Source organism: Chamaea fasciata, unplaced genomic scaffold (genome assembly GCF_029207755.1).
Source record: "Chamaea fasciata isolate MVZ Bird 193981 ecotype frontalis unplaced genomic scaffold, bChaFas1.0.hap1 SCAF_3, whole genome shotgun sequence".
Lineage (NCBI taxonomy): Eukaryota > Metazoa > Chordata > Aves > Passeriformes > Sylviidae > Chamaea > Chamaea fasciata.
This window is the reverse complement of record NW_027094088.1, coordinates 2,093,638-2,107,941: the sequence shown is the minus strand read 5'-3', so window position 1 is coordinate 2,107,941 and position 14,304 is coordinate 2,093,638. Positions and strand designations below refer to the sequence as shown.

Sequence of the window (14,304 nt, the reverse complement as noted above, 5' to 3'; positions counted from 1 at the left end):
CCGCCCTGCGCGGGGGCACCGACGTGTCGCGGCGGAGGAGCCGCGCTAGGCCGCGCATCCCGCCCGGCGCCGCAGGTACAGCGCTGGGGAGCCGGCCCGCCGCCGGGGCTCCCCCGGGGAGAGGCCGGGAAAGTTTAAATTCCTGCCGGGCGCCCTTTGTGTGGGCGGCGCGGGCGGCCTGGGCCGGGCGGCGGCGGCGGCGGGGGGCGGGGGGCCGCCCGCGGCCCGGCTTTTCCCTCGTTCCCTGCAAATCCCCGGCTCTGAATTTCCGCGGTAACCCTCGGCGGGCAGCGGGCGGTGCCCGGCGGGAGGTGCCGCCGTCAGGCCGGGCCTCCCTCATGCGGTCGCTCGTCCCGCAGGTCCCCCGGCAGCGTTCCCGACCATGCCACGGGGAGAGATATGACGACGGCCTCCGGGAGATACTCCTGGCGTCTTCTCCGTGAGGTATGGCCGGCTCGGGAGAGAGCGTTCGGAGCGAGTGTTTTAGTGTTTTCCGTGGATGGGCTGGGATGTGGAGCCCTAAAGGGTTTGGTGGTTCCGTAACAAACCAGGCGGTTCCTGGGTTTGTAGAGGATGAGCCTGAAATTGTGCGGTGGGCTGGTTAATTTCTTGCGTTCCTCCGCTGGAATTTTTTTCAAAGGCGGTATACGGCGTTGAGGGAAATACACGTACGGGGTTGTAAAATGCCGACCTTCTGCAACCCCAGCAGGAACTTTCCCCCTCTGGCTGTCCAGTTTGGGCCTTAGTATGTTGCCGAGTCCTTTATTTCTTCTCTCTTTTTTCTTATATTCTCTAAATGCTTAGGATTTCTGTTCTAGGACATCACAACCCAATGTAAAAAAAGTACAGAATGCCTATTTTAAAGTGCGTCAGAGTAATTCCTGGGCAACAGATTGGCATATATTTGTCTTTTTGAGTTTCTAGCACGGGTGGTGTGTTGTCTTTACTGTCTCACCTGTACTGACAAAGTCTTGAATGAGAAGTCCTATGGACTTGTGCAGCTTTTGCTGTGCAACCCTGTGAGAAATTGCACTTTTCGTGAAAAACTCAACTGCGGTACGTTAATTGTCGTGACCTGATAGTCAGTGTGGCTCTTTGACAGACTGTAGTGCAGGCAAAAGGTCTTGAAATCCTTTGGGCATTAGGTTGGTGTGTCTGTTGGGTGGGAGAGCAGTGCCTGAAGCGGGCTGGTTGACAGGAGATCCACACAAAAGTCGCTAGTGAGGCCAGAAGGTTGCACAAGGAGAAGCATCTCTACCTCTCCCATCCCTTTTGCCAGCAGCAGGATCTGTCCCCAGTGTCCCTCTGCCTTCAGCACCATCTTTCTCTGTAGTGGGAGTCTGGCATGTGTGCAGGATTCTTGCCTTGTTGACAAGCACAGACTTCATGGGAGGAGGAGGAGGAGGAGGAGATGCACGTTTCCAGCGTTGAATGGAGAGATTGTTTGCCTGGAAAATATCAGGAGGCACTGGAAACGAGTGGAGAGAGCAGACTGCAGGCTTCTCCTTGGCAGTTTGAGCAGGATGAGGTTGGGAAAAGGGATCATGATCATGTAGGTACTGCTTCTTCTTTTGGGGCAGCAACTCTGTGAGGAAGGCTCTTCTGCTTTCCTTCCCCAGAGTTTGGAGGAAAGGAGGAGCTGTGAGTCTGAAGAAGACATTATATTATCCTTCCAGTTGAGGAGCCCACAGTTTTCTTCTGGTTTGTTTTTTTTGTTTGTTTGTTTGTTTTTTTAAATATTCACGCTTTGTTTATTCCTTGTCTTGTTTTATGAATGGAGCAGAAAGAGTGAGCAGGTGAGCATGAGTGTGGATGATCTATTCACGTATTTCTGGGGCCTCCTAGGAGTAACTCCAAATCGTATTTACCAGCAAATCTAGGATTTGTCTTGCTGTTTTTAGCTTTTTGCACCCACCTCACCTAGGTGCTAGATTAAAAAAAAAAATCCCACCTGAATATTCTCTGCAGAAGGTAAAGAATTGTTAATGTGTTTCCCTCCTAGTGAAAACTGACAGGTCCATGTACTGATCAGATGTTCCAAAGCACTCATACCTAATAGCTTAAATATCCCAGCTTCTTTCTCTATCAATCTGGTTCTTAAATTTTAAAAAAAGGGACCATTTTGGATGTGTGTGGGTGTGTGTTAGGGCTAGATTATTAGAACTGGAGTAGCATATCTGGCACTTTGCAATATGTTAGAGAGTTTCCGTCGTTTTTATGCACTCTTCCTTCCTTTTGGTTTTTGGCATTCTAGGTGTAGCATGACCACACTGGGTTTTATGCCATGGAGTTATTTATTCTTTTTTGTCAAACAGAATCTGTTTGAGGGACGAAAAGGAAGTGATGTGAAAAGAGGTGATGAGTTCTGTTTGATCTTCTCTCGGGCAGGTATTATTAGTCCACAAGAACCATCAGCAAACATGGGTGGCCCTGCTCACCAAGTGGAAGTTTGGATGGTCTTTGTTTGATGTCAAACTCTGGAATATTTTTATTTGGCTCCCTCACAGCCACTTGCAGGTCAGGACTCGGGTCAGGCTTCGGCAAGGCACGATTCCCGTGAAAACCCATATTTTTAGGAGGTTATTTTCTGAGGATCAAGTGGAGCCTGGCCCCTGCTGAGCATGGGAAGTGGAGGGGCTGTGCAGGAAGTCGTGCTGCTGACACAAATTGCCCTGAGCATCTCCTTTTGTCACGTCAGCTCCTCAGTGTTGGGATCTCTGCTGGGGTTGGGGCAGTTCTCCTGCCTATTCTCCACGCGTCACCGCTCTGTAGTCTCTGCCCCTGACAGGCTGGGAGCAGGAATGCCTGCTGGGGCTCCTTGATCTTTGTTCAGCTGTGTGGACCTCTCTGGAGCTCTGCGAGATGCTCGTATTTCACTGTTCTCCAAGGGGGTAATGCACACCGTAATGCTGATGCCTGGAAGAAAGGGTACAAGGAGATATCACGCTCACCTTGTGTGGTAGTGTGGGCAGCTAACCACAAGGCCTTTTTTGACATATGTTTTTACTGCTTTGATGGTTGTTTCTGAATGATTCTGGCACCTCTGGTGTGGAAGAACTGTGTGCATAATGACCTAAATAGCTGTGGGTAGGTCCAGCACAAAATCTGCGTTCTGATTTCAAATTTGGTGTTCAGCCTTGGGAGGTTTGGGTTTCCAGGTGAGAGGAAGTGCATTTGCTGCAGGGGGTACATCACAGGTGTTTCATGTAATTGTTTATTTGGTACCTGAATGAAAGTGAAATATTACTTTCCAGACAGTTTGTCTAAAAGGAGATAAATTGCTTTCCAGTTTTTGACAAAACATTTGCACTTGTGGATTATTATTTTAAGTGACAAGACATTATTCAGTGATGGGACATTTTGGGGTGATTCTTTTCAGAGGATCTTATTCTTGTGTTTAAAGAAGTGAAGCTCAGCTGAAGCTTTTTTCTTTTCTTGTCTTTTTTTTTTTTTTTTTAACCTGCTGTTCATGTGGCTGCAGCTGGGAAGAGCAAAAGAAACCAGTACAAAATGTAATAATATGAAAGTCAGATGTTGTTTTATCCTGGCCTTGTAGGCTACCCGTGGTGCTTTGCAGTGGGGATGCAGCTGTTCTGTTCTTTCTTTGGAGTCACTACTGTTTTTTCTTGCCTGTTTCCCTGTTTGAGGAGAGTGTTTTGAGATGAAAGAGACAATTTAAGGGGAGGGTGGTGGCATTACTCTTTGGGCTATTCAAGTGTTCTTGCTTTTGCACAGTCCCCATTCTGCAGTTTGCTGGGAAAGTAGCACATTCTGAGGAATTACAGAATCTGCTGGAGTATAGCAGCATGTGTGGCTGAGCAGGGCTGATGGGAAATGCAGTTAACTCATACATTGCTTCCTTCTGGGGTTGATTTCATCCCAGCAAGGCTCACCTGGATGGTCATCAGAGAGGGTACACCCTCAGTGTGAGAACATGAGGCAGGGGATGCTGTTGGGGTGTGCAGAATGCGCTCAAATACACGTTTATTTGTTTGTGAGTACAAGTATAGTTGTGTTTATTGAGCTCTCAGGAAAGCCAGGCTCGCATGGCCTCCTCTCTAAGTTGTGTGAAGAGGTTTCATGTTGGAGTGTGCTCCAAATGCAGGTGGCTTCGCATGGTCTCCTCTGACTCTGGCCTCCTCATTCCCCTGACAACCATCCTTTTCCTCCTCTGAAACCCCAGGGTGGAAGGAGGTGTTCAGAAAGAGCTTGGGTTAGCAGAGCAGCTCCCACAGCTTTAACCTCAGCCTCTGAAACTGCTTTAAATGTCTCTCCTCCAAGCTAACCTTGGCTGCCCTGCTGCAACAGGGATGTCTGTCTCAGGGCACCAGGGCCAGGCATGGAAATTACAGCCTGAGGAATCAGCTGGTTGAAAAAAAAAACAAGTGAAAGCTTGAGCTGGTGCAGTCTGGCTCACACTGTCTTGCAGAGGTGCTGTGTGCTTTGCTTGTGCCATGGTTTCCCTGTTACAGGGTGAAATCCTGACTGAGCACAAAGAGCTGTGCAGTAATACGTAGGGCAAGCTCAGCTTTTGAGGGCAGAGTAAATATATTGGGCCGATAACAATAATAATTAGGTCCTTTGTGCAGTTTTACCTTTTAGTTATGTTTCAGGTATGCCTTTCTCTAATAAGTATCTTTGGTATTTATCATATCTTCTGGAAGTGGTGCAGTGTCTTGCTTTAGCTTGACTTGTGGGTGGCTTCTGATAGTTTTCTCTTCCAAAGCACGTTGGGTAGCCAGAAGAGTGCTTGAAATATTTTCCTTTCACTCTGTTGTTGTCAAAGCCATGACAAGCAGCGGGGACTTGAGCATGCCATTTGTGTTCTCAGAGAAACCGCTCCTGCTTTTCCTTTAGGATGCAGAGTATAACCCTTGAAAACTTGCTGGTGTCCAAGTGTGGACAGGGAGGAATACTTGGAGGAAAGCTTGCTCAGTGTTGCATGTTCAGTTGGAAGCCTGGGGGCTCTTCCCCCTGAGTGTCTCTTCTTTTTTGAAGCTGAGATAAAATTTGGGGAGCAGATTCTACGAATGATATTGGAAAAACAAAGCACGCGACTAATTACACTCAGAAGATGGGGAGGCAGTTTCTGAAGAACTTCTGTGCAAGTCCTGATGGTTAGAAAAACAAACACGTCCTCCAGAGTCACAACCACCTCGAAGTGCAATTACTTCTGAGTAATGCACTTTGTTGTTTGTTGTGCTTTTTAGCAGCTGAAACCTGGGGTGTGAAACTCAGGAGTCACGGCAGAGTCATCTCAGAAATCACCTCATGTGATTAATGCACTGCCAGCTCACGGATCTGCTGCTCTGCTGACTGGGCACTATCCAAGCGTGTGGCTCTTGCTCTCCTCACCCCCAGTATTTTGTTCCGCGCAGTGTTGTACAGCTGTGTCACGTTGTACTTGCTGTGCAGGTTACTGAGCGAGAATGTTTTTAAGGAGGAGGCTCTAAGTTGTGTTTCAACCCTTCATGCACTCAGACTGCAGGAATGCTGTCAATTCAGATCATCAAAGCTTGTTTTTGAGATTTTTTTTTTAAGGTTGTTTGTTTTCATTGTTGCCATGGCTGATTTGGTTTAACTTCGGCGGTATTAAGTCGTTACAGTGTAATTTGATACAATCTTTTTAAATGAGGAAATTAATACAGTGTGTACAAAATAAATGTAATATATTGAAGGCAGGTTGGAAACGCATAATCCTGGGTTCCAGGTTCCGTCACTACTCCTGTGTCTAACCTCTAAACCTTTTTTTTTTTTTTTTAATTGCATTAGTTTAATACACGTTGCTAGAGAAAATGTGAGTAAATTATGGTGATTACTGGAGAGAACACTGTTGATCTAACCCATTTTAATTGAGTGTAATTTCAACACTGATGTAATGAAGTTACGCAGTTGCATATCCTTACTACAGCCATATGTTGTAAGTAAGAGACTCAGGGGACTCAGCATTTCATCATTCACTCTGCACAGTTAATGCAGCTAACTGCATTTACCTGCCTGTCATTCTGCACAGTTAGTGCAGTTAACTGCATTTACCTGCCTTCCACTTGCAGGGAAAATTGAATGAGTTAAAATACTCTGCAGGAGTTTTGTTCTGTGTTAACGCTGAGTTTATTTATTTAATTTTTTTGGTATGTCTAAATCAGCAAATTTGTACATTATTGCATATTTTAAAATGTTGATTTAGGGGCTAGTTACAGATCCCTTTGTCTACAAAATGTTTAGTAGTGGAGCGCAAGGAGCAGAATTAATTTGTTGGTGAACAAATTAAAGTTTTTCAGTTGTGGGTAAGGTTAGTGTACAGAGATGGGTGTAGGCCAGGATTTTCACCTTTATATGGGCTTGGCACATATTCCTTTATAATGTGGATTTAATTCAGGCACTATTGCCCAGTTTCCTTTATCTTTCTGAAGTTATACTTCGTTGGCCAATTTAAAAACTGCATTTTGAGGAATGTCTGGCTTTGGGCAGTACAGAGATGGGGTTTTTTCCTGTGCAAATGTGGTTATTCACTGGGGTTAATTATCCAGAAGGTCCTGACTTATGAGGGTACTAGAATAACTGCTAGCTATGAATAATTTAGTCCAGCATCAGATTGCCTGCCACTTAAGAAGGGCCCTGCCTATGGAGCCTTATATCTTGTTGAAATCCACTCAACAGTATGAAGGTTACTGCTTGCACTGGTTATTTTATTCTACTCTTTTCATTCTATTTTAAGATTTGTCAGTGAATATTTTATGGTGATAAGTAATGAAAAATATCTGTGCAAGAATAGGTAGAGCTTGTTTTTGAGATGCTGAGGTATGTAGCTACTCTTCAGTCTTAAATTGTCTTCAAAATTGGTTTTAAATCTTTGGCTAGCATGACACAGATAGCATTTTTCTCCATTCAGATTTATGTAGTTGAGACAATTCATGTCCCAGACAATTCTTTTAGATGGTGCTTCATTGTGGGGAAAGGAGAAAGGCTGGATTAAAGGCTTGCAAGTGCTACAGGATTTCAGTGTTTTCTACAAACTGCCCTAGTTGCTCATATATCTGACTAGAGCAGACTGTGGCTCATATTACAGAGGCTTTTTTGGGAGAAAAAGTGCAAATACAGCACTCTGAAGCAGTTCCAAGTGCAGATAAATTTACTGTATGCCTTTAGGAGACTTGGTCATGGCAGCATAGCACTGGCTGTGTTTTTTAAGAATGCTAAAATGATAAATGTTTTGTTATCATATACTAGATTTCTCACAAAACCACCCCAAAACATTTGGGGGGAGCTTGGTGAAGAAGTTACTTTGGAAATGTCGAGGGAAGAACATTAGAATATGAAAATGCAATAAAAGTAGTAGAGAAAAAGGGTTTTGTGGGGCTTTTGGGGGAGAGAGATTAATGGTTTGTGGTATTAAAGGAAGATCTGTCAGATGTATGGAAAGGTTTTTTTTCTCTGACTACTTCTGACTGTCCCCATTCTCTGTCTGCCAGTAAGTTTTTCTTACTCTGGGCCTCTTCATTGGCATGCTCTGTTGCAGCTGAACATCTCTTTTAGAATTGCTTTGTAAGACTAAAGGTTCTCAACTTCAGTTAGAAAGTAGAACCTTTTCTTTTTCTTTTCCAAATGAGGTTTGTAATATATGTGATGCTGCTGGAAGCCCTTTGAGCAGGCACTCCTTGAGCTTTGCAGTTTTAACAAACTCAAACCTCTAATAGTTGTGCAGTGTACTGCTGTCTGATACTTTGATGGAAATGCAGTTTTGTTTATGGATGGAAAGAACTCAATTAAGTTCAGCCCTAGTGTAAAATTTTTAAGGCTGTTCATTTTCAAGTTGGGATCTTAAAATCGAACTGAAAATTAGTGGGACTTTGCTTACTCTGGAGCTTTTTAAGCTATGATTTGTCTTCTCTGTGCAAATACGTTATGCTGGAATAAACTGTACTTTACTAGGCAGCCATGAAAGTTGAATTGTCAGTTTTCCTGATTCCAGTACGAGGTTTCCTGGTGTTTGAGAGGAAACTCTATTGTGAATGTGTGCACTGTGGCTGCAATAGTTATGGCTAGAAAGGAAGGAATGCACGAGAGACTTGCTATTTTTTCCTAATGTAGCATTTTATTGATGTGCTGTGCACAAGAACAGGCTATCCTCCAAACCTACAGGTGTGGGAGGTGCAGATCCTGAAGTTACATTCTGCCTTTTATTTTTGTGTTTAAAAGAAACTTTTTCTTCTCTTGTTGAGTTGTGTCAGTAGTTAAAAACAATACCGGAATGTCATTGTTTTGATTCAGTGTGTCCCCAGAGCTTTATTAAAGCCTCCATATCTATTGTTTCCTCTTTAGCTTTTATCAAGTGGTGATTTTATGCAATGGCATCAAGCCACAGTTCTTCACCAGTGCCTCAGTCAAACAGCAGCGATGCTTTCTTTAAAAAAGAAGTGGATCCCACGAAACGCTTTCGCCCCGTGCAGTCCCTGCCAGATGTGTGTCCCAAGGAGCCCACAGGTAATGCTGGGGGTAAGCCCCTCCATTTGCTGGACCATTGCCAGCTAGCCAGCCAATATTCAAGTTCAATACTACTTCATGTATACTGGGGGTAGTGTACTAAGCCACAGTCCCATTTCCAGCAACTGGATTGTCAGCTCTCCGGTCAGTATTTCATGTGTACTGGGTGTAGTGTGCTAAGCCGTAGTCTTATTTCCAAGCATGCTGTGATTCTTTTTCATACCACCCTTTGGAGCAATTGGAGGGACTATTTGCAGCTTGTTTTAAGATGTCCCCATTCTAGGTGGAACTTTGCTTGCAGGATTCCACATTTCAGCTCCGATCCATGCTCCATGTGAGAAGAGGGTGCAGACAGAGGCCATAGCAGATGTGTCCAGTGTGCTTGGAGCCTGGCTGCATTCCTCCTGGGAGACATCCCAGCCCTTCTGCAGGAGGAATCCTGTGACCTGTCTGTAGTACTAAGCCTCTGGTGCTGTTGTTAAACCAGATTTTGGTCACAGTTCCAGCTGTTTTGTTGCACTAAAACTAAAGGAATAGGTGGGTTGGGATCCTAAGGATTATGACATTGAATGCTAATGAATTTCAGCTGTCATTCTGATCAAGATCAGATTATTAGGAATATGTTTGTGGTTGGAATCTTTCTCCCTTCAGTAGAAGCTAATGTTGAGCTAAATCTATTTAATGAGTGTCAGTTCACCACTTCTGTTCAAAACCTGAGTTGCTTAATCTCATAGAAGAAATGCAAGGTGAAGTGTTGAAGAAGGAGACTATCATCTGTCATTTGCATAGATAATTCTGATCTAGCGTGTAATTGATAAAATGCGATTTGCTTAAGAACCACATTTTAGCAAAAGCTACATCTTTGTGTCTCACCCTAACAAACTGTCTTGTCTTTTGTGCTGCAGGCAATCCCAATGACTTACGCGACAGCCCATCTCTAGTTGTGGATCAGCAAAGATGGACTATTTACCATTCCAAAGTCAATCTCCCAGCAGCACTAAATGATCCTAGGTTAGCAAAAAGGGAATCTGATTTCTTTACAAAAACATGGGGAGTGGACTTTGTGGACACTGAAGTCACGCCTTCATTCTACCTCCCACAGATCACCAAGGAACATTTTGCATTATACCAACAGGAAATCACTCCGGTAAGAAGCCCCAGTTAGGTGCACATAGTCCTAGGGACCAGCAAGAGATCTTTATTCTAATTAGATTACCCTGGCTAGTAGCCTGTTGTGCAATTAGCTGATAATTAATTTGCTTTTTCAGTGTTGGTTGGGTCTTCATTAGACATTTCTGGTTTTATGATCTCGGAACCCGTCGTGTGGAAAATACTCTCTGAATTGTCCTGAGGCAATTTCGTGGTATTTTTAACTTCTGTTTCTGAGTACTGAGCTCTGCACCAGGGCTTGCAGTTCATACTCATTCTTTCTGGTTGTTCATCTTTTTTTCCTGTAAGGATTGTTTAAGGATTGGGCTCTACAATGCAGCATAGCATTCTCAGACCTTTGGATCAAATGCTGCAAGGGCTGGAGATATTTTTTCGGAGCCTTCAATCTAAACATTCAAACGTTTATGCATGAACTTTTGAAACTATAAAGAGGCCTATTATCTTGATGGTTTGTTTTGTAACAGGGAAGTGTAAGCTACATCTAAGGACACCAGGACCAGTAGGAGACTTCTACAATCTCTTAAAAATACAAGTGTCAGTAAGTATGTAGTATTCTTTTTTTTTTTTTTTTTTTTTTTAAACTGAAAGAACTTGTAGAAGTCTCCTGCTGTTTTCTGCTTCCTTGGTTTGTAACTTCCTTTTTTTTTTTTCTTGCTGGTTCAGAATTAGCTGCAGGAAGTGTTATTTGTGTAATTATAGTTAAAGCTTGTAGAAAGGAATTGTCTATAATTGAACTACAACTGAACTATTGCCTTTAACTCACATTTTCAGCATTTAAAATGATTTAAGATTCATCCTTTAAAATTAGTACTTCATGCAGTGACTGCTAAATAAAAGAAGATTTTGGAACTGAGCTGTGATGTAGCTTCTAGCAGAAATCTGGTTAACACTGGTGTTCTTTAGAAACATAATTTAAAAATGTGTTAAAAATTCGAAGCTCAGCATGATGAAACAAGATACGTGGTTTCAGCAAGGTACTCATTAGTAATATGTGCAAGTAATTTCTGCTTTCATCCAGTTTGATTTAGCATTGAAAAAGAATTCTTTAGTGTGATTTCAGGATTAGTCAGCAAATAAGTGTTTGTATGTGTAATTACAATTGATCTGTGGTTGTGTATCATTATGTGGAGAAGTTATTGCACCTCTTCAATAACTTCTGTGTTCATTTTCTCTTGAGATGTAAAGACACAGGAAAGAAACAACACATCCACTACAGGTTGAAGGTTTTGGTACCTTTCACCTAGACAAATTTTGTCTGAACTTAAAAGAGGAAGAAAATACTGTGAACTTGCCAGAATTATTTTGCATAATTTACTTGTGTTTCATGAATGTTTTGCTTCAAATGAAAAAATTCTGGGTTTAAAGCATCAGAATAATTCTTTAATATATTTTCTCTTCTACAGAGAGAGAAGGTTCATGAAAGGTGCAAGAATATTTGTACTCCTAAAGATACCTTTGACAGGACACTATTACACACTCACGGTACAGTCAAAGCCTCCTTCAGTCTAATTAAAAACTGGTGTCTTTGTGTGTCAGTATAACATCAGTAGCAAGTGTTACGAATGTTACTCATCATTGATTCTGTAATGTGCTAATTGTTTCTGTTACTTGCTTGAGGTCTTCATGTACAACAATAGCTGATGATTTCTTTGAGACAATAATTGGAAATTCAGACATGGTATGCTTAGAAGTATTCCTGACCACTGCTGAGATTTTATAAGTCAAAACATTAGTGATACCTGCTTTTAAACCTTTTCCTGGCACATTTGGATTCCTGATGGGGCATGGTGGCCCTGGCAGTGTTTTATTTAACTGCTATTTATTTTAAGATCCATTGAAACTGTTGCATCAAACTGTCTTCTCAGTGAAGAACTGCAGTGCCATTCCTGTATCTCTGCCATGAGAGTCACTCAGGGCTTAGGTGGGAAATGACATCTCAAGATAATCTAGTCTAGACCATCTGCTCAAGGCAGGGCCACCTGTGGGAGGACAACGTCCAATTGGGTTGAGAATCTCACAGATGGAAATTACACAATCTGGGCAACTTGTTCCAGTGTTTTGCCACCCTCACAATAAAAATGCTTCCTTGTGTTCAGATGGAATCTTTCATGGAGCAGTTTCTGCCCATTGCCTCTTGTCCTGGCACTGAGAAAAATCAGCTTTGTGTTCCTTGCATCCCCTCGTCAGATCTTTAAGCACATTGATTTCCCCTGGGCTTTTCCAGTCTAAACAGTCTCTCCTCCTGGTTTCTTAATTATCTTTGTGGCTCTTGACACAATTCACTCCAGTCTGTCTAGGTCTGCCTTGTGCTGAGGAGTTCAAACCTGTGTGTGGAGGCTGAATTTCAGGACTTCGAGGAGCTAGTTCAACTACTAGGAAACTAGACAGGAAGGAAGGCAAGAAGCAAAATAAAAAGAAAAGAAAAAAAAAAAAAGACATGTAAAAGGAAGAAAATCACTCATAACTTGGAGAAAGTTTTTATTATTTATTTAGTTTCTCAGAAACGTTAGCATAAATTATTTCGTTCATCAATCCTCAGACTGCAAAAAGGATTCAGTAGTTTGCTTCTTCTGATCAAGTTGTTTCAGTTGACTTTCGCCTCTTCTGTGCAAAAGAAATCCCTTCTGCAGGGTTTCTCTGTATTGGTGTTAGTGTGGAATAGCTGTTCCAGAATGAGTCTGTGCTGCATTCTGCATTATCAAAGTGCCTTCTTCAGTCTTAGCTTAATCCTTTTAAAAGGAGTCTGAGTATTTTTAAAAAGAGAAAATTACTGTCACCAAAGTACCTGGGAGCTCCTTGGACAGTTCCTAGTAGAAACATCATTTGGGAAGCTGAAGCTTGTGATTTTCTATAGATTCTGCTGTTACTGTTTCCTGTCTTCCTCTAACTCCATCCCACAAGACTTGGCCTTTCTCTCCTGTAAGAATTGGTCTGTCCAAAGGCTGAGGACAGCAGGATGATTCCTTTTGTACTTTGATGCAAATAAAGTAAGAAACAAACCAAGTGAAAACCAAAGAGAAGCAGTGTGGGAGCTGATGCTGAGGTAGCACTTGCCATGTTTGTCAGGGTTGAGCAGACTGTCCAGCAGAGATTTGGGCTTGTTGCTTTGAAATTCCTCGACTTTTTTGCCCCCTCTTCATAATGCCCACTAAAGTAATGAGTAAAGCTGGGACAGGGGATTTTGGCTGAACCTCTAAAGTCTGAGTTTGCCTTTTCTTCAAGTTCTGGGATATAATGAATTAACTCTTTTCCCAGCTCGACTCTGTCACCCTCTGCAATTGTTAATTCAGCATACTCCATAGGAATTAGTGCTGCCTGCTCAGTGCTCGGGACTCTGGCCCGAGCCCTTGTTCATCCTTCTTGCCAGCCTTTGTGCATCCAATCCAATCCAAGTGCTGTGCAGGAGTGATTCTATGAGCAGCTTCAGTCCAAAGCATTAGAACTGGGGTGATGTTAGCAGGACCTTTCACTGGCCCTTGCCAGTGCACTAATGAATGTGAAGTGCTGAGTGGATTGCTTTGTATGACTGGCTCTGCCAAAGCAGCCAAGTGCAAGCTCCTTTTGAGCAGTCTGAGCATGAGACCTGAACTGCAAAGGACAAAAGGGCACTTGAAGGAATCAGAATATTTCAGGTTGGCAGGGACTTCAGAAGGCTTTTGCTGCAGCTGCCATCTCAAAGCCAGTTCAGCTGTGAGGTCAGGCCAAGCCGTTCAAAGCTTTACCAAGAAAAGTAGAAATACCCAGAAAATATCTGCAAGTACAAAGTGCCCAGCCCTTCTGGGGAGCCTGTTCCAATGCTTGGTTGTCCTCGTACCATCAAGGTTCTCCTCATATTCAGTCAGAAAGTTTCATTTCAATTTGTAAGCCTGTTCCCCCTCTGTGAGCAACGTGTCATTGTTGTCTTGAATACTTCCTCATGGGATTCGCTCATTCAAGGGGATTGTTTCCCATTGTTTGCTCGTGAATGACTGCCTGTGTTTTGTTTAATTGTAGATAAATCCAGGACAGATCTGGAACAAGTACCTAAGGTATGGCTTCTGTGCACTCGGAGCTGTTGTGAGGCTTTCTCACATGAAGTGTTGGATATATGCATGTACTGTGTTCTTTGTAGACATTTTGTCCTCACCGATGATTTGGGTTGATTCTCAAGAGGATTTGTAGCACTCAGAATTTAAACACTAAGGATGATTCGATTTGTCTTTTTTTTTTTTTCTTGTTTCCATGCTCTCAGTTTTTCTCTTAAAGTATAATACAAATACCATTATTTTTTTCATCTTGAAATAAATGAAGTTAAGACCTCAGAGCTGAGCCAGTCTAGGAGGAAGGGAAAACTGAAGAGTTGGAGAAAAGCTTGAATATTGCCTAGTGTACAACTCAGCATTAGGTTTAGCTACTTGAACCCTTGATCAGAGCTCTCTTCCATGTGAACATGGAGCACACATGATGTAGGTTTTTGTGTCAGGTTGACAAAAGACACAGCTCCAGATTCCGTTTTAGTCTGAATAATTTTTTTATAGGTACAGTAAGAAGTCAGAGTTTTAATGTGGGTCAGCATCTCTGTGCCAGCAGTGTAGGCTGCAGCTTGAGTAGCTGTCACTGCAGTGTTTAAAGTCCAAGAAACAAGCTGTCTGTGTTTGCACACCCAGGGTG

The 14,304-nt window shown here is 42.9% G+C and overlaps 1 protein-coding gene across 2 annotated transcripts in view; it reads left to right on the top strand.

Annotated features, from left to right (window-relative positions):
- The window catches only part of VPS54 (VPS54 subunit of GARP complex), a 41,688-nt gene continuing 27,384 nt past the window's right edge, over window positions 1-14,304 (top strand). Inside the window, exons 1-6 of one of the 2 annotated variants that reach the window (XM_066177717.1) lie at window positions 1-75; window positions 360-444; window positions 8,323-8,484; window positions 9,390-9,631; window positions 11,058-11,136; window positions 13,648-13,682. In XM_066177717.1, coding sequence (XP_066033814.1) covers window positions 8,349-8,484; window positions 9,390-9,631; window positions 11,058-11,136; window positions 13,648-13,682 — 492 coding nt within the window. In that variant the 5' untranslated portion in view covers window positions 1-75; window positions 360-444; window positions 8,323-8,348. Of the gene's footprint in view, window positions 76-359; window positions 445-8,322; window positions 8,485-9,389; window positions 9,632-10,118; window positions 10,193-11,057; window positions 11,137-13,647; window positions 13,683-14,304 lie in introns of those variants that run through there. The other variant, XM_066177718.1, reaches the window with a different exon arrangement.